This window comes from Elaeis guineensis, chromosome 1, assembly GCF_000442705.2.
Source record: "Elaeis guineensis isolate ETL-2024a chromosome 1, EG11, whole genome shotgun sequence".
Lineage (NCBI taxonomy): Eukaryota > Viridiplantae > Streptophyta > Magnoliopsida > Arecales > Arecaceae > Elaeis > Elaeis guineensis.
In genome coordinates, this window is record NC_025993.2 from 25,377,272 (window position 1) to 25,397,796 (window position 20,525).

The 20,525-nt window shown below is 35.3% G+C and overlaps 1 protein-coding gene across 1 annotated transcript; it reads right to left on the reverse strand.

Moving 5' to 3' along the window:
• Positions 1–3,530: 3,530 nt before the first annotated feature.
• LOC105033055 (uncharacterized) lies at positions 3,531–17,091 on the reverse strand. The gene is made up of 10 exons (XM_010907702.4): positions 16,650–17,091; positions 14,200–14,265; positions 13,034–13,214; positions 10,600–10,796; positions 8,430–8,480; positions 8,250–8,341; positions 7,495–7,613; positions 5,997–6,091; positions 5,738–5,842; positions 3,531–3,994 (listed from the first exon to the last, which is right to left on the reverse strand). The coding sequence occupies exons 1-10, from the start codon at positions 16,986–16,988 to the stop codon at positions 3,857–3,859; spliced, it is 1,383 nt and encodes a 460-aa protein (XP_010906004.1). The 5' UTR covers positions 16,989–17,091; the 3' UTR covers positions 3,531–3,856.
• Between the last annotated feature and the right edge of the window lie 3,434 nt (positions 17,092–20,525).

Genomic DNA, 20,525 nt, shown 5'->3' on the forward strand with positions numbered 1-20,525 from the left:
CAAGTGAGATAATGTTAACTGGACACTGCAACCGCATGAGACCTGCTAAGTGGCATATTTTCTGCGTATTGATGGCCTAATAGAGCTGCACTCGATGTGCTCAATTCTATCAAGCTAAGATCAGCTTAGCACCCTCTACTAATGTGTGGGTGATCTCCCACAAGCATTTTCCTTGTAGAATCTTCTCGCCCTACAAAATGATTCAAAAGTATACATTATAAATCGCAATAGTGCAATGAAGTGTTGGTAGGGAAACCTTTTTCATTTATATTATAAATTGCAATAGTGCAATAAAGTGTTGGTGCGGAAAATTTTTTTTTTTTTTTAATTTTACACATGCATCCTTAAATCATGTACAAGCATCTTGATTTTTCAATCTGTAAATTTTAAAAATTAATATTTTTTAGAAATAAAATGTTCTAGATTTTTATGGGAAAATGATGATCCAATTAGAGATAGAAGGAAAAAAATTTCTCCAATCTGCTTAAGCTGAACTTCTCAAGATAATAATAAAAAATACAGGAATTACAAAGTTACAGATCTCAATCGCATTTCTTTTTATTAATGTAATAATTAGCTGATTACAATCTCTTTATATGTATTAATGAGGACCTATCTCAAAATCTAGATTGGATTTTTGTTTCTAGCATCAAGAAGTAACATTTTTTCTTAAATAATCATAAGTAATAGAAATAAGTATAGAAAATTAAAATATTCCTTATGCTAGCTCCAGTCTCCTGTATCAATCTTGTCCTCGGTTCTTTTGCCTAAATCTTTTCAGATTGTGAGTTATGGTTGGTCAAATTCTTTCTCTCAGAAAAATAAAAATATTATTTAAAAATAATATTCTATAAAAAATTTCGTTGACAATTGCATATAGTTATAATCAACATAAACTATTGACACATTGTGCGAGGATTTTAAAATATATAGTATTTGAGTTAGTTTAGGTATATATTCAGAATTTAAGGATCCAAATCCAATCCATATTCAAAATGCCCCATGTTTTCATTCCAAACCCCATCTAAATTTCTGTTTGAATTGAGAAAAAACTAATTTCTTTTGTTCGAGGAGAGTCCCGAAATATATAGCATACTAGTTTTGAATTCAATAAAGTTGGTTCTGACTCGGAATCAAAATTTAAGGATCTAAATTCAATCCATACCTCTGGTTATATTTTTGTATCCAGACATAACCAAACAACTTCGATCCCGGATGAATCGCATTAATTTCCGATCATTTTAGATCGAGGGCGGGTCAACCTAATCCACTTGAAATGTTAATTGCAACACAAAATTCTGGAGTTACTGCACCTCCACCCACTACGTTCCACTCCACAACAGCCCCAACCCCAGCTTCAACTCTCCCTTACATTTTCCTTTCTTTCAAGTGCAAACTCCACAAAAAGACAAGCTAACTCTCAAAGTGGGCCAATTAACTCGAGCGAGATGAAAGCTACACCTTGGCTCGAAGGCTTACATACTTCCAAATCCATAAAAGAATGACAAGAACCAGGTATAAAATGACCAATCAACCTATGTATTTGTTTGAAGTATACCTTGATGAAAGAATCACGGGACCATCCATTATGACAACGCAACGTTACCAACCTTACGTATTTGTTGAAAAGTCTATTGGTAAAGAAAGTAATGCCAAGTTCAGTTACACTCTCCATTGTTGTATTAAATATTAGGAATAACTTGATGACATCAGATGAGAGCTCCACAACATCTTAATCCACTCCATAATAACCGATTCTTCTATGTTTTGACTTCCTAATCAAGGCTACCAATCAAAATAACGCAACCAGAACTCAAAGACAAAAGGCTAGCAAGATCCAAAACATCACTTTAGCTTAAATGAATCATGGCAATCTTAGAGCACTGCATTGTCCTCTCAACAGACCTAGCTATTGTCGTTGCTTAATTGATGTGTGATGCTCCAAATTCTTAACACGGAAATGCTAAGTTGCTAATAGAGAGCAAAACTTTTGAGTTAGTAATGCCTGCTGAGTGGATAGTAATCTGTCGCTAAGCTGGTTTTTGGAAGTCTTCTGAATGTTATAATTATGACTAGAGATGGGAAGACCATTGTCTGCATACTATTATCTTCACATTGTTGGAAGAACCAGGAATTGAAACCGCTTCGAATTTGTGTGCGCTCCTTAAAAAAATCATTGTTTGAATGGTTTGAAATAATTAATTAGAATGATGTACGGATAATCCAATAAAAGATAGCTGGCTAATTAGACCACACATTGTGGCAATACATTAACGATGACCGGGCATCATGATCGCATGAAAGATTTGACAAGATACATTTTGATTACAAGGATAGAGGATGTCTTCGTGTTGGAACAGATGTTCTAAGAACTAGACTAAATAATTGATCTAGTTAATTAGAATGATGTATAGGTGCTTAAATAAAAGATAGCCGGGTAATTAGACTGCACATGATTGTGGCAATTCATTAATGGTGGCCGGCCGTCCTGATTCAATGAAACATTCAACAAGCTATATTTTAGTAACAAGGATGGAGGATGTTTTCGTATCAGAATTATCCTTCTAAGAACTAGATTAAATAATTGATCTAGAGAAGTCCTCAAGTGGCATCCATCCAAGTTCAGGGTGTCTATCTATGGGCTGCTCCTCGGATTATAAATTAAAAATAAATCCTAGGATTATAAAAATATAATAGTATTTAGTGTTTATAGTAGATGGCTCAAGATTGCACTAAAAGAATATATTCTTGTTAGGAGGTACTCCAATTATTAATAGTTGATGCCCTAATCCATAAGCTCTTTTGCCAAAAGGGATAACATGCCTTATCTTTTGAAAGCTCTCACACAACACGTGCCAAGAGATACCATGGTCTAAAGATGAGAAGGGATCTCCACTCAACGTCATAAAATTCAAAGGCTCAAGGCCTCATATGATCAAGTCAAAGGGGTGAAGTCCTCATAGCCAAATAGAAAATTTTGGCATGTGGAGCATCGTACAAACAAGACGTCCATAGGTTGCAAATGAGTTGAGAAGACCTAAGACTGGATCTAACCTTGCCCTTCGCCAATCTGAATCCAGCAAAATCCAGCTTAAACCAACTCAATGAAGACAAATCTGGCCAACTTTAGGGGACCTAATCCAGATAAACATGGTTCACCCAAAATATCACAGAAGCCAAGCCCAGCCACTAGCTTTAATCCAAAACCAGGTGTCAGATTTAGTAGTTCAAGTCCAATTGAGGTCACTTCCTATCTGAGGAAAAAGAACCACCACATTATCACAAGGCAAAGTTTCACCTCACCACTTCATATCTGAGGCAGGTCTATATGACTCACCAACTCCCAGAGGGTTGATGCAGCCATCCCAGCTCCTAATCTCACTTAAAAAATGTGATCCCCACCACCATCAGAGATAGGTCAATGCTTATCAGCTCATGTGCTCCAGCTGTTAACATGCCAAATCGCACGAAGCCAACAGGAATAATATCACATCTTGTCAATGCCGATTGATTACAGAAACAAAAATAAGTTAAGACAAGAATTAAATATGGAATATCTAATAATCTGATAATAATAGTTCCCACGATCTGTATGTCATCAACAAAATCAGCATTATATAGTAACAAAGCAGTTTGTATCCGCTATCCGGTATCATACGTTATAATTTGTTTCACAAGAAAGATCCAAAACGGGGGACTGAAAAACGAAAAAAAATATTTGTCTCCTAAGTGTACTTGCATTCCTTCTTTGTACCTCGCCCTGGCATACAAATCAGAAGATCAGGGCTTGTAGGTGACAATCCTTAAAAATGGAGATAAGATAACAGCAATGACTGGAGCTCCCAAGATGCCATCATCATAACAAGCAAGCCTTGAAGCCTTTCTCTAACTCCTGAGCATTTAGATTTTTGCCTATAAATACAATTTTGTTGATCCTAGGTTCTTCCGGGCCCCAAAATCTATCAGGGGATCCCTGGAAAATGTCATGAACTCCCTGTCCAAATTAAAAAATTTAAAAAACAAAGAAACCAGAAGTGAAAAAAAAAATTTCTCCGTTTATGAGAAGACAAGTAAATTGCAGAAGATATAGATTTTTGTAGTAAAAAAAGAACTTCAGCAGACAGCAAGTATACCTCACACAAAGTAAATTGCATGACGTGTAAATCACGCGGCATGGAAAGGCTATATTGCTCAAAAACAACAATCAAATATCAAAAAGGGCAAACATTTGTATTTGACATGTGCTTGGAAAATCATTGCAGCATTTATTTATTGTTATTACTTATTAGCAAAGAAAACTTCAGCAAAGATTACACGACATCCACCACTATATTTATACCGCAAAAACTGCTATCTGGGCTATAACAGTTTAAACCAGCTGATAGCAAGAGTCAAAATTGTGAATACATCATATTGTTGAAAACAAAATACTGATACAAACCAATAGCTCATTCTCAGCTAGATAAAAACCTTGCTTTAGAAGGTTCAATGTCTGAAGATTCAAACAAAGGTTTCCAAATGGATAACACTACAAGTGAGAGGCAACTCTGATTCTGTTGTCATCTGTGATCATTTATTGTCCAAATGTTATACTCTCCTATGAAGCCTACATGCTCACAGACTGCATCTTGCAACTATAAAATTGAGCATAAAATTAGGAAATAAATGGGCTTAGAATTGCAGAAGTGGATGGCATTGATGCTAGCATATAAGCCTGTGGTTGGTAAATACCTAGTTATGAGGGTCAAAGATCAACATTCCCAGCTTGCCCAGTAAGAATGCAGCCTAGTATGGGATCTCCATACCGGTACCAGCATGGCACCATGTTGATATGCCTGGCATGTGGTGTGTTCTGTAACCAACACCACCCCATGTCGATATGCCTGGCACTGGGGGTTACCGTTTATCGGTTTGGTGTTGGGTGTGGTATGGTATGTCCGGCACGAGATGGTATGCATGAGTAATACGAACCTTGGTCCTGACATGCTATGTCCCTCATGGCATATCATGGATTAACCAATAAGATCAAATGACGGTGAATGCTAGATAATTAACCAATAAGATCAAAACAAGAGTGAATGCCAAATTTCAAGTATAGCAATCAGCACTTGAAGTGCAAGTCTTACAACAAATACAGCATAGTAGATGCATTCCATGTTGGAAAATAGATAGGATTGATTTCCTCTAAAAAGATACAGTAAATCTTGTTATCTGCAATTGCTATAAAGTAGACAGATAATATGAAAGCATTTCCACTTCAAGTGAGAATAATGTCGCTAGAGCGGATATGTGCTTCCAAAGCATGGAGAAATTGTAATGGATGTCATGAGACAATGAACAAAATATAATTATGCAACATTACATGTTGCACTGTTCAATATGTATGGATTGTTCGTTCTGCAGGCACCAATACATAACCATCCACTCTCCATTTTCCATATAGTTGACCGCACAAAAGCGATGCATAAGTCCATATCATCATGCAGCAAACAATACACTATGTCCAGCAACAAGACTGTTCAATTTATATTATTACTAAAAAACCTGTATATTTCTCATCAAAATGGAAGTCCAGAATAGGGGGAGATATAACATATAAAGATTCAAACCAAAGTAACAGGGCATTCTGCTATAATTCAAATCAAATTTGATTATCTTACATTTCAACATCTCAGCAACAGAAAGTAGACATAATTAATGACAGAAAACATGATAGTCTGGGGAATATGGTACAAACCTGAAAGACAAACCTCTCGGGCATGCCGTCAACAGATAAAAGACCTTTCATCCTGTATATGTCATCACTCCGTTCCAACAACAATGTTCCTAACCACATATTGGCCTGTAATAGATGTACTGCAGTGACATAAGTGGCCCACCATATAGATTATGGCTGAAGAAGGTTAAAATTTCTTATGGAAAGAACGGGCATTTCTTTATCTAAAGTTTAGGAAGGGAAAAGTAAGGAACCGTATAAAGAACAACTGGAAGCAGACCTTTTCAAGATCTAGGCTCCCTTCACAAACAATGCTTACAGAAGAAACTCCAGGGTCATGGCTATGATCGTGAGAATGGGAATCAGCATGATGCTCTGCAGAAAACAAGCTGCATCATTTCTCGAGTACTGGAATTGTATTTGCATAAATACTCATGACATGTTAGAAAAATGGCCTCAGTTTATCACTATCAGCATATTGAATCAGCAGTTAGAGGTAACACCTTCATCCTTGCAAAGGACTTCTTTATATGCTTCAAGAGCGGTACCAAAAGTTTGGCATTACTTGTACCCATTTTTCTTCCATTATCCCTTGGCACAGATACCTTCAAAAGACCCAATATAAACTGGACTTTGATGGCATTCTTCAGAGGCGAAGCAGAAGAGTTAATGCTGAATTTGGAGTTAGGGCTAGCTCAAAGGAACCCAGTTGTGGCTTCAACCAATATCTGTTGCTTACTTTGAACAACCTTGGAAGGCATTCAGGTTGTAGTTTCATAGTTGAAGGTGGCAAAACCATGGATAGATATGGGTTATCAATGAGGGGCTCCATGAAGCTTAAAGATGCAACAGGAATATTCCTGCCATTCTTTGCTTTCTGCTAATGCCTGGTGATAATTTGGATATGAAGGTTTCTTTTGTCTTTAAGAGAGGGGAATTAGGCAGCATATGGGACTGGTTGTTCACGAAGGAAACCTTTGGGTAGGGAACTTTCCGGGCGGCCTATCTTCATACCACAAGCATATGATAGTTAAGCACTCACCACAGTCAGTAAGAGATCCACAAAATAGTAAAGGTAGAATGGGTGAGTCACTGAAACTCGTTAACTGAAATGGTGACAGAACTAAGGAATCATATGGTTACTATGATGCATATTCAGAACTAATGAAGAACAATTCTTGAATGCAAACAAAATAATTGTATTGAAACTAGTAATGATTTAGCACTAAGTATAAAATCTAAATGGTGGGATAAAGGCAGACACAGCCAAAAGTTGAGAACATGCTGTTTCTTACAGTTTATATAATGTCTGATAGAGAGTCACCTCATTAGTATATGTAAAAAGATACTAGCGAGGCCTTGTTAATAGTCAAGCTTGTTCTGTTTGTGGTCATGATCATAATTGTGACCATGTCATTATACAATAACAGCCAGAGGGGTAACAATGCTATGGTCTTTTTCATCTTGACAGATGTAATAGTGTGGGCGAACAGTTTCAGTCATTAGTACAGAGGAGAAAAGGAAAGATAAATCTGGCTCTTATTATTCTCATGCGATACATCATGAGATTACAACTATGAATTACTGAACAATTGTGTGGGGGAAAAGTCCATGGACCAAACAACCCAAAAGTTTTGACACCACAAATAACAAAGTTCCTGATTGCTAAAATGTGTTATTGCACTAATATGTTTTGCATCAGTGATCAAACATATTTTTGTAAAATAAAGACATGGAAAGAAGACTGATTTTGCTTCTAACACTATGATAAGACTCACCATGTTTATGGTCATGGTCATCATGATGATGATGGTCATGATGGTGATCATGATCATGCTCATGTTCATGCCTTGAGTGGTCTTCGTCTGAAACTTCAGGATTAACAACACTCTCAATCCTGGGAAGGTAAGATCGAAAGTCAAAGTAAGAACACAGAGAAGGATAACCATAAAATAAAGCAGTATCTAGCAAAACCAAGAAGTGGAATAAAACATAAAAGTTGAAATACAATCTGCAACTATATCATGCAGACTATGAATACCTTTTTGATCTTGCAACAGAATATAGGATGCAATGATCCAATTAAAATGGTGCACTAAATTTCAAATCTAACCACCCAAAAGGAAAATGGCATTTCATTTTTCTCAAATAAAACTTTAATAATATCGATTTGGAATTTCATATTTTCACTCAAAGAAATAAATATCTATACCGCAAAAGATTCAACATGTGAAAAAATGTTCAATTTTCTTAAGCAGAAATAATAGCAGCGTTAGAGCAAAAATAAAAATACAATATCTCAAGCGGTAAGCTAGATATATAGTTGAGACCAAAATGCAACCAGGCGATCCTGGTCAATTGCAATACAAGCATAAAGAGAAGTGAAAACTGAAAAGTTTAATTATAAATCATGGAATATGATGATCAAATTAAGTACCTATAGTTTTTAGTTTAGTAAGCAATATCATGAGAACCATAATCATTATAATTAAATAGTAAAGATTGGAAAGAAAAAACTGGAAAGTAAGAGAACCTCTCCAAATCAAAGCCTCCAATCCCAAGAACATAATCCAAATCAACTCTTCCATACTCTGCTCGCTTTAAATGAGCCATGCGGTTGATATTCTGTATTCATCGGAAAAGGAAATTAATATCATGAATTTGTAAATGTCTCAAAAAACACATATAAGGTAATGCGATCTTTGATTCTAACCTTTATCCGCTGGATCAGTGAAGAGATATCAGACTCACCTACAAGATCAGTCTACAAGCAAGGAGAGAAAACCATCAGTCCCTCTCCCAAATGTTTGCATGACTTAGGGAAAACTTCAAATGGACCTTATTGAAAAATCAGAATAGCAAATAAGACTCACTGAAAGTTAAAAACAATTTATTTATTGCATAAAGGTTAGCAAATACATAAGAATTAGAATGAGCTGGGCATCTCATTCAGATCTTATGTCCACTCCCATATGGGGTGATAAATGCCATACAAGTTACAGACTGATTCCAATCAATATTTAACTTAAAAGACTGCAATAAACTTGAGCCCTTAGTTTTTATATTTCCCCAAGAAAAAAAAGGAAGTGCTATGATAAGGTCACAGCAGGAGGTCAGAGTAATCTTATTGTGTATTCTTGTTCATCATAAATATGCTCATGTACCCAGTAGAAGGTTCTACTTTACCAGTTCAAGCATTTGCATACTTATTTAGATCAGTAATCACAAAGGTGAGAGATGGAAATGCCGCACAAATATAGAAGGAATTACTCTTCATTTTCTTGAAACTCCCCCCAATTGTTTCCAATCAACATGGCTTTGCACTCATTTTCATATTTAATCTAATCTTTATCAAATTTCTCTACTAACCAAGGTGGTCATTTTGCCCTCATTTAGGTAATGATTCAACTAATACCGTATGAGTATATTATTACTCTTGCAAAATGCCTCTTTAAGTGTATTTTATTATTCTTACAAATTATGGTTAATATGTACCATTTCATTCCTCTTTATTTTTGATGATAAATGCCAATTTTGCTAGAGAAAATACAAAACCTTCATTACGCATATTTGATTTAAGATAATTTATGGAAACAAAAGCACTAAGTTAAACCATGATTTCAAATATAATAATTCTTTAACTCATCTGTATACTGCAGGCACAATAAATGTGTAAATGGGTGTCTCAATGTATGGAACACATTGATCTGGAATGACCCATTACTGTAGCCAGGTCATGGGGTCAAACTGGCCACCTTAAGTATGCCTTCATTTAGTAGGACCACCACATATTTCTTCTCCTCTCCCAAACTCTTCAGTTTTAATCCATATTATTCTCTCTCCTCTACGATCAAGGTCTCTCCCTCTCTAGCTCTCTCTCTTACCCCTCCTCCCCAAATCTGATCATGCCACCTAAATCTAGAAGGATGAGAGCCTTCTTCCATGGCAGTGTTGCACTCGTTCCTTCTTGATTAGGCCTTGTGGCCTCCGCTTCCAATCTAGCCACACCACTTCCACTCCCCCCTGATCCGGCTGCACCATCTCCTTCCCTCTGATCCAGCTGCAGTACTTCCATTCCCCTTATCAATATACCTGCCTGCCATCCTAGTGATACAAGCATTCCAAATATGGCCGGCCTCACCTCTATTAAATTTAGCCATGCCTTGTTCAATGGCACTATTGATGTGCCCACCACGGAATGAGAGAGAAAAGGAGGGTTTCTAGAGAGATTGCTTATTCTTAAATTTCTCTTTTCCCATCATCCAACTTGATCTAGGCAAGTTGACACCAATTTGAACCAGGCAGGTCCAACGGTTCAACTGTCCAAGTCAACAGAATTTTAATATTTTTGGTTTTTCAGTAACCTAATATACAATAGGGGGCAGGTCGGGAGGGTCAACCCATCCGGGTTTCTAGACACTGGTATGTCTTTTTCTCACTTTGCTGAATTTGCTGATCCATGCAACTAAGCCATGTATCAAGCATACTACACTAAAGAAGGAAACTTTTCACTGTGTTTATTTTGAAAAACTTCACAAAATTCTAAGATAAACATTCATTGATTTGGCAACAACACTTATCTAGAAAATAAGTTGCAATATTCATAAGCATATGTTCAAATTTAGTTTATTTTAGATGTGATATATATATATATATATATCATGTGGATGATAGTTTTGTTGAATGGTCAACTTTTCTCCAGCCTACTTCAACATCCACATCTAACTATTGTTGGTGACATTTTATTGTTGGTAACTTAAATATAACAAAAGGCTGGCATGCATGATCAACATGAACTGTTAAAAGGTAAAGAGGCAAACAAACCCACTAAAGCACCCAAACCTAAGTTCATCTAGTACTAAGTACTTGGCAATCAGTCACACCTTGTTCACTATAATTCTGTCAGCATATGCAATCTGCTCCACAGCCTCATTGACCACACCTTTGGGCTTTACCTCATCCAAATGAAAGCCTGCATGCTTTGCATCCACCAAAGTAACAACACCATCCAGTTTGACATCATTGAAAATCTTATCCTCTGCATAAAATGTCTGAATAATAGGTGCTGGATTGGCTAACCCTGCAAAAGAACTTAAACAGAACATGTGAGTGCAGATATTTAGACACTCTGAAGTACAATAAATAACATGAGGCAACTAAATACTGCTACAATTAGTTGAGAAAGCACTTGTCAAAACAGATAGTAGCTATCATTAGGAATTATACACAAAATACTCTTGTACTACTAACTTGGAATCAGCTTTATGGATCTCCATCAGGCTGCACAAGTACAATCATCTTTAAGTGAATCAGGTCAGAAGGGAACCAAATTGGTTTAGACAGGAATATCTACACTCAGTATAAGGCATAATTAGATACCAAGGTTTTACTTAACCCCAATCAATATGTCACAAGGGACAAAAAAAGAAAACAAAATCAGTTTAACATTCAGACAGATTTTCATAGGTTATGAATAAAGTAGTTCAACATCTCTACTATTAGGTTAGATTTTGGAGGTCTTCCAGTCCATATATTTGACAATGGCTGTGCACCGGATGAGCAGTGGTATACCGATAGTTATATTCTTCATACAGGAATTATATTATGGATCTTGTACTAAAGATATGTTTTCATTACCATTCAGCTGAGATGACTATAACCTATTTAACTGTGGTCAATAGGCATCCTGCCTGGATTCAAAAAATACAGAAAAGGTGTCTTCTTTTTCCAGCTCTCAAACAGGATGATCGGAGACTTGGAGCCCTCAAGGAACTCAATTTGCAAAGGATCTAATCAAGGTTTTCTATATCGACTTGTATCGCCTGATGTTAGGCACATAATAGCGACCCACTAAGGTACTGGCATAGTAAAGGGGTCCAATAAAGTATTAACACATGGTACAGGTACTCTTTCATTTCCAATAGCATACCATCTGCTGGCACAGGTAGCGTACTGTACTGACCTAACACTTACCTATATGCTACCAATACAAGGCTTGGCATCGAGACTGGAAAACTTTGAATCTAATAGCCATTGTGCAAAAGCAAAAGTATAAATGTCAAGGATTAGCTGACAGTTATTACCAAAAGAAATATTCCATACTTTGCTTCTTGTTTCTATTCTGATTTAAATATGCTTGTAAACAATCCTACTTCTCTCTCAGCTATCATCCAAGACAAGTTCATCCAATTGAAAGGTGACCCCAAATTTACTACGAGTACATCTAGAACATCTTCAAACTCTTCTCTTTTTTGAATTTTCAGCCTGAAATAGACTTCTAACCTGGCCAGCCCTGTCCCTGCCTTATACTGATCATGTTCAAGACTACAAACGATCTAGAACAGCTTATGTCCTCTTGTTCTGTGTTATCTATAAGCTTCATGAAGTGTTCTTCATAGACACATCCATGGGCAAATGGCACCTTTATGAACTGTAAACCATCCAAAATTTCATCTTTGAGTAGATACAACATGATGGCCCAGGTGAGACCTGTACATTGAGGGGATTTGAATGGTACATGGCATATGCAGGGACTATTTCCAAACATGTTCATGTAAGACAAGCACAATTCACTTGAATCTCCATGCTCTTAGTTTTACCATGCATCCACCTTAACATCATCTCAACTGGTCTTATATATGTTTCCAATTTTCTCATGTAATAATGGCATAATGCTTTAGAGACAGACCTCCACTTATCCAACCTGCTTAAGTACTCTTGACATCAGAAGGAATGCAATCATCGAAGATAATGAACATGCAGAGATGCATATTGCATACAACTAGAACTTACATGCTTCTCAAATTCAAATGTTTCTTTTTTTAACCAAAACAAGCTAATACTAAGGGAAAAGAGGTAAGATCAGTTTCTCACTTAAGGATAATTTTGTTATTTAAATTCTCACATTTCTTTCTGATCTTGCAGACAACATGATTGCCCAAAACCAATCAAAAAGAAGGGGAAACTATAAAGCAAAACAAAAAGAGAACAGACATTAAGTGCTCACCATGAGGGATGCAAAACATTGCACCGTGATGATGAAGTACATGGTCATGGACAAAGACAGATGCTGCAACTTAAAAATATATATCTGCTATGGACAATCAAATTCAATTTCAAGTACTTCCAATAATGCACCTTCCTTGTTCCATTCATAAAATTATGGCTTGTTTCCAAATTAACATGACATAACCAAATAAAAACAAAAGAGACAGATGTCAATGATGTGAGATTTAAATTTTGATGCCTTCCAAAACAACAACATTCTATTGCAATCTAAATTAATAACGTCAGAAAGAATGCACATAAATCTTCTACCTGTAGTCTCTATTACAATATGATCAAATCTTCCTTTCTTTTTTTCAACTAATTCACTAATCATTCGGACAAGATCACCCCTCACAGTGCAGCAAAGACAACCATTATTGAGCATAACTATATCCTCAGCTCCAGTAGTTTTAGCAGCAACCAAGGAACCATCAATATCAACTTCCCCAAACTGTAAAAGCAACAGCCTTAAGTTTAGGGAGAGGAAAAAAATGAATAATGCAATCATCTGTCAGACCTCAGTCTTTTAGCTGAGATCATTTTATCTGTCAAATGTTTCAGCATGCCATATACAATCACAAGAAACACGATGCAGGCATATAAGCATAGTGTAATGGATTATAAGAAACACGATGCAGGCATATAAGCATAGTGTAATGGCATAAAACAAAATGGTGTAACACAAAATACGATTTCATATCAATAATCAGCGGGATTTTTATTTGGCAAATCTTGGAGAACCAAAAAGCCAAGGCAATGGTAATCAGCTTTGTGGGGACATCTTTCAAATTTTACACAACCTAAATGCTTGATGTTGATCAGTCAAAAGTTTTGAACACATGAGTACCAAAAAGGATTAGTAAAATGAAGTTAGAATGTGAATTAAAAAAGGGAAGGGATTGGGAGGGGGAGGCCATATAAAGTATTTTGGTTTACGAAAGGATGTCAAGTTCCAGTTATACAAGATGCCTGGGGAAACCATAATTGTGAAGTACTGAGATGACATAGGTTAATATAATGTGGTATAGATGATATATACCATGTATCATCTTGAGAACCACTGCAATATAATATAAAGATTCAACACATGGTTAAAGAGCATACTCTCACTCTCTTAATAGAAATAAATGCATATGGGCCTGCAGGAAGAACTTACAAACTGAAATAAAATGTTGTAAGTTTAAATTGGTTAATGAAAGTACGAATCAAAATGAAAACAGACCCACTGACAAGAATTAATATGTTGATGCAAGAAAGTGCAAATAACACCTTGCATGTAGTAAGAATATATTTCGAGAAGAAACTCATGCAATTATTAAATATATTGTTCTCAGGGCAGCATAGAAGAAAAGAGGAATGCAAATGCAGTCATATCATTTTCATGGTAAAATGCACAAAAATTATTAATTGAGTGGCAGAAATTCAAATATTCATACCTCATTCTCAATAACTGCTATGCGTTTTCCATGTTCAGCAGTCAATATATGGTTCAGCAAAGTTGTCTGTCAATATTAAACATGTCCAAACCAAAAATGTTAAAATTCAAAATTTAAATTAGATAAGTTGTGTAATAATAGAAAACATCAAATATTGATAATTATGATACATGCTTGCCACTTGGCATGATGATCTAAAGCTCATTAAAAAATGGTTAGTTACAAATATTGGAGTTAGCAGTATCTGCTATATCTATATCTGCATATGCTGATTAATGAATATTCACATTCCACAACAAAATCAACTAATCAAATCACATTAAGGTGCAGTTTAAATGAAAAAGTAACTTTTTTGGTAGGAAAAAGAAGTTTATCCTCCCTCTAAATGGTATTGATGCATGAAGGATGAAAGAATTGATTTGTACTAAATCCGAAGGGGCAACATATGCGGCGAAAGTGGCTAAATGAAGTAAACAAGTATATGTACAGCTCAAGGCAAAATTACAATGAGGGATAAGATGAACGCTCAGCTTAGACATGGTTTTCACTGTACATGTAACAAGCAGGATCTCATTGTTAATTTTATGAACTGACTTGGAAAGTGTAAGAACCACATAGGGTCAAAGAAGATTTTCAATTGTGTGAAGTATTAACAACGATAACATGATGGTCGAGTTCTATGGACAAAGGGTAATATGATTATGCTCTCAGAAAATAGCTAGACAACCGATAAATCTGCTTTCTGGCCCAAGCTTGAAAGCCAAGCATCAAGTAAATCTATTACATCTTTGATTATTGTGAAACCAAAAAGGAAACCAAAACAACCAAAGGAGTTTAAAGTGGAAGGAAACATAAAAAATGCAAAACATCCATATCTTATTAGTAAAACCATGAATGTCTATATAAGTGGAAACATGTCAGACTCCAATAGTTGTCAGGTTGAAGAGATGCAATTCAAAATGCCCTTTTTGCTTGCCATTCCATCAATATCCTGTGATGTCACTTGTGTAAATTGAAAATTTCATGTTCTTAGTTATTGAACTGATTACAGAAAAGGGCAACTTATTCCATATGTCCATTTAAAGTCAACATATAGGTTAAGGTGCAAAGTCCATTTGAGGTAGTGGGCATGGTGAGCCATTGGATTGATAAACTTCTTTCCCAATCTTCAGATGTTAATTCCATGTCCATCTAAATGAAATATCCTAAACAAAATCCTAATAAACTCTAAGCTCATACAAATTTTTAAGTGACCGACATGTTGGTTAATGGATCTAACTTGACTGGAACTGTCTATGGCTTGTTCAGATGTTAGATTTACTGCAACTTACATGAAATCCTTTCAGCCATTAGGGAATAATAAGCTTTATAGCCTGCACAAAATTTTCGTTTGACTGGATTCAAAAGTTGGTTACACAAATTAGGGAAAAAATAGCTCTGTTGGCTTGCAATTTGTGAAGCACTAATAGAATACAAAGTACCTGGGTTAAAAGAAAAAGGGGGAAGAAATTGAAATTATACTCTTATGGATGATAAGTGCTCCATCATCACACCATTTCTTCAGAATTAGTGAAATGTTTATGGTTAGAAGAAGGAAGATTAACTCAAAGATGAACTTTTGGGTAAAGATGACAGAAAAAATTTTAGTAGGACGCTACCAACATAAAATATGATTAAAACTGCCACTTCAACCAAAAAAAAAAAAGCTCTTTCGTTCACATATTCTTGAAGAAATAATTAAATGAAACTCCAGATACTGCAGAAAATTGTAATAGTCTAAAGAATGGAGGAGAACAAAACACAGACCGGCGGATTATTTCTTTCTAACTAACTTATAGGGTTTAATGGGGAAATGGGGGCAGATAACACTCGTGCCTGAGAAGGGAAATGAATGACAAAGTTACCCAAATGCATTAACTAGCACCACTTCCCAACTTGAACATGGTGACAAATTTATAAGGACACTTCTTTTACAAATTAGAAAGTACAAATAAGATGCAATTTCGTTGCATTAAGAAGGGCAAAGCACAACTATTCCAAGTGCACTAAGTATTGGGGGTGCGGCCTCTCTTTGATTAGATAATCAAAACTGTTTTAGAAGTGCTTAGATACCAGTTCAAGATGCCACTCTTATGTCACAAATCAAAAGGAGGGCACAGAACATTTGAAGGATAAGAGAACAGAGAGTTGGGAAAGTGATAAGAACTCCTCTTCTATAATCACATACAGGACACGATTTCTCTGCATTTGAAAAGAATATAAATCATGAAAGCCAAGTCCCTGTTTGATCAAAAAGTGAAAACTTTAATCGACAACAGCAGCAGAAGGCGATCAGAAATCAATCCAAGATACAATCATTTTTATCACCAAATAGGAATGGGAGAGCATTGGATATTTATGACCCACCGAGCGACCAATAACAGAAACAAGAGTTCAGTTCGGGTTCTTACCTTCCCAGAGCCAAGGAACCCAGTGATGATGGTGGCCGGAATGCGTTCGTCCGGCGGAATCTTCGTCAGGACGTCCGAGCTCTCCTCCGTCGCGGTGGCGGCCGTGACGAACCGACGGGCGCACGCCCCCGACCTTCGCGAAACCGTGAGCCGTCCCGACCCGATTCCAGCCGTCCGTTTGGCGACGATGGTATAGGAGCGAGCGGAGACGGCAGCGGTCTTCCCACGGCATGGGAGGGGGAGGAGCGGCGCTTGGGGGCGGAGGGCCGTGGCCGCGGCCACCTGCCGCCTTGCGAGACCGAAGAAGGCGGTCGCCAAACCCGTCGAAATCGCCGTCATGTCTGAGAGCTAGCGTGCGGGCGAGAGAGAGAGAGAGAGAGAGGGAGAGTGAAAGAGAGAGAGAGAGATGGAAGCCTTATCCCAAGTCTCGCTCGAGTTGGCCCTCGTCGAGTGGGCCCTTTTGATTGGCTGGTCGCGTTTATATTACTGGGGAGATATTTTCATGTGTTCTTCTGGTAGGTTCCATGCCGTGAATGGATCAAGGGGGCTTGTCGTGTCGTTGAAGTCTGGCGCTGGGTAGAGTTCTGATGGTCTGAAGTTGATGTTGTCAATTGGGATTAGACTTTATTCTAATGACTGAACGATGATATCCCGAATAGGGTGCCAAGTATTTACAAATGTGACACCCTAATCCAAAAGCATATATCTACGTGCAATCCGGTTCACAAATGGAGGGCTGTCTCATAATCATGTCAAACTCTGGACTCAAATGCAAGTATGGAGGAATGTGGCAAGCCACCGCACATGGTAGGCCTAGGTTCCAAGAGCATGTAAGATGACAAACTTTTTGAACACATAATATAAATTGATCTAAAATACAGTAAAAAAATTGAGATAAGTAAATATATATGACAATTCAAAACTTTTTTGTAATAAATTCTGTGAAACCACAATATTAAGAAGGTGCTGAAACTATGGTGGCAAGATCATTCCATCTAGAATAAGAACCATCCTATTCCCAAGTCATCATCTCTTACTCTCTGTTTAGTATGAAGAATGGATGGATGAAAGACGAATGATGGATGAGAGAGAAGATAAATGAACCTTCCATCCATCTCTTTTATATATTTGGTGAAACATGAAAGAATGAATGGAAATGGTTCTCTTCTTTATTTGGTATAAGCAAAATAAAAGAGAAGATGGATGATATTTGTATAACATTTTTATTAGGCTATCTTTTGATAAAAATATTATTATTATTAATTTATAATATTTATTTGTACTAAAAGAGTGTAAACAATATATAAATTTATAATCTTTATAATCTATAATTATATAAAAATTATATCAATATTTAATTTAATACATGATTTTATAAGTTAATTATTAATGAATTAATTATATATTTTAATTATATAAATAATTAGTTATTTCATAGTTTAATTTAAATTGTTAATTAATATTATATAAATAGCTAATTAAAAATAATAAATAAAAATAGAGAAATAAAAGATAATCTTAGTATTTAATTATAATTATCAAAATTATGTATAAAAATTAAAATAATTAATAATAAAATTTAATAATATATGATTAATAATATATATAAATGTATATAAGTAATTAAATAATATGAATAAAAAAGTAAATAAAGATTATACTTCTCTCAAAAAAATTAATGAAGAATAATTTTATCAATACCAAAATCTATCTATGAATGCTCCATCCATCCTTCCAAATCGGAAGGATGCAAATTGGTGGACTAAGGTGAATGAATAACTCTTCTTTTTCATCCATTTTTTTTGTAATTTTTTTTGAATCAAGCAGCAGATGAAAACCATCAATCCTTTCAATCTCGTCCATCCATCCTCTCATAACCCTAGCCAAATACAAAGTTAAACTTCGAACTTTAAAAGATAGAAAGAAAGGTTACTTAAAAAGTTCGGTAAACAATCAACAACTATGATTAAAGCGATCAAGCAAGTATAACAAAATAAACTTTGAACAATTTACAGATGCATAATACAAAATAACTTTTTAAACAAATATAGAATTTCTATAATTAAAATTATATATTTGATTATAAAGAGTTGTATTTCAAATATTTTTTTCCAAATCAGCATTCCAACTATGATTCCAAAGAGTGTTTCTTTATAAGCCATTAGCAAAACTAAAATTTCTTATCCATAGGTTTCCAATAAGCAACTTATGATCATTTTTCAAAATAATTTATCAAATAAGATAAAATAATACTATTGACAAAGTTAGGATTTTTATAGTCAATATCTTATACATAAATATTTCCAAATACGAATATGCAAACTATTTTCCAAAACCAGTGTTCCATATACAATTCCAAAGATAATTAAAAGTCAGATTCTAAAACCAATCTATCATTTACACAAATATTTTCATCGAATAATAAATTATTTTCTAAATCAATATTCACATATATTTTTTATTAAAAAAATATATAAATTATTTTCTAAAGCCAATATTTAACAACTCACTGTCTGTGAAACTATAGTCATATGATCCATATGGCAGGGCCTAATATATAATATTTAACTAGCACACAATGCGCAGGTTCTTTTTTTATTAGTTAGAACATATATCATTCCTAAAATTTTGTTTTATCGATTATATAATTTTTAGGAAAAATATTTTTATCAATACATATGCACATTATTAAACATTACTGACCATTTAAAATGTTATGGTAAAATTACTATCATTTTACTAATAAAGTATTATTAATTTTTGTTAATAATCTCTAGCAATCCAATGGTGGATGATTTGATAGATCAGACTATTGGAATCTTGCTTCCATCATATCCAAGTTAAAGCTCAGGCTAAGTTAGAGGTGCATGCAGGTGCAAGAAATAGATTGTCCCTTCTATGCCCAAGTGGTTGTTTCAGGAACGTTGAAATATTCTGGATAGATTTTTGTGGATGTTTATACCAAATGAGAAACATTGGCTTTGTACATTAACTCCCATCCGATAATAATGAAGTCATGTGGATCAAAGATAAGATATTATACTCATATTTTCTACTATATTAGATATTTCTTAGCGTTAACTTTTCTAATGAATCTAAAAGGTAGATGATGTGGCCAAAAAATTACTTTTTTCCTCCTAAGTGCAGAAGACCAAATATACCATCCACATTGACAATTTCCTAACACAAATGCAAACTTTTAGCAGCTCGGGAATCAAATGTTCTAAGCCAATATAACTGTAACATTATGCAAGTTCAATCCACTCCATCCTAATGTGCTTGACTTCGTTGAATGAAAATATTTATGAACATATTGTTCAACAATTTATCATAGACTCTGTATCTATACTTTGAAAAAAAAAGGAAAGTATCCACCTTTTGTATTATAATGATGGGACCTTAAAATAAAAGGAAATTGATGAGCAGAGAGCACGGCTAGACCTGGTACTTGTAGAGCCTTTGATTAGATGTCCTTGAGAGATCAGGAGAACAGGAAATCCAACAGGTCTAGGGGCAAGCATTACCTTGCCACCACCATCGTTTCCAGCCCCAACCATTTCATCCACCTTTGTATCCAAATAGTATAAAGTTCATCTTTTACATAAAATTGAAACTTAAAAGCTATTAAGGAGGGTTACTGAAAGATAAGTCTAATGCTTGTTTTGATCTTTGAGAAATCTCTCCTAAATTGTGAATTCAAAAAAATAGGAAATTTTATCGAAATTATAAAAAGGAAAGAATAGATTGGGCAAAATAAGATAAATGATTTATTTAGTCACTACAAGAAATTTAAGTTTTTGTTTCGTCTCTAAAGATCGGACTTTCGTTACCAAAACTATTAGCAACAAGAAATTTTATCGTTAAATATTTGTCGGG

Excerpts from the sequence above, each read along its gene's own strand:
- LOC105033055 (XM_010907702.4), bottom strand. The coding sequence starts at position 16,988 with ATGACGGCGATTTCGACGGGTTTGGCGACCGCCTTCTTCGGTCTCGCA. Across the intron at positions 7,614-8,249 it reads GGAGGCTTTGATTTGGAGAG|GATTGAGAGTGTTGTTAATC; the intron begins GTTCTCTTACTT and ends TTACCTTCCCAG. Across the intron at positions 5,843-5,996 it reads GGAGCCTAGATCTTGAAAAG|GCCAATATGTGGTTAGGAAC; the intron begins GTCTGCTTCCAG and ends CATCTATTACAG.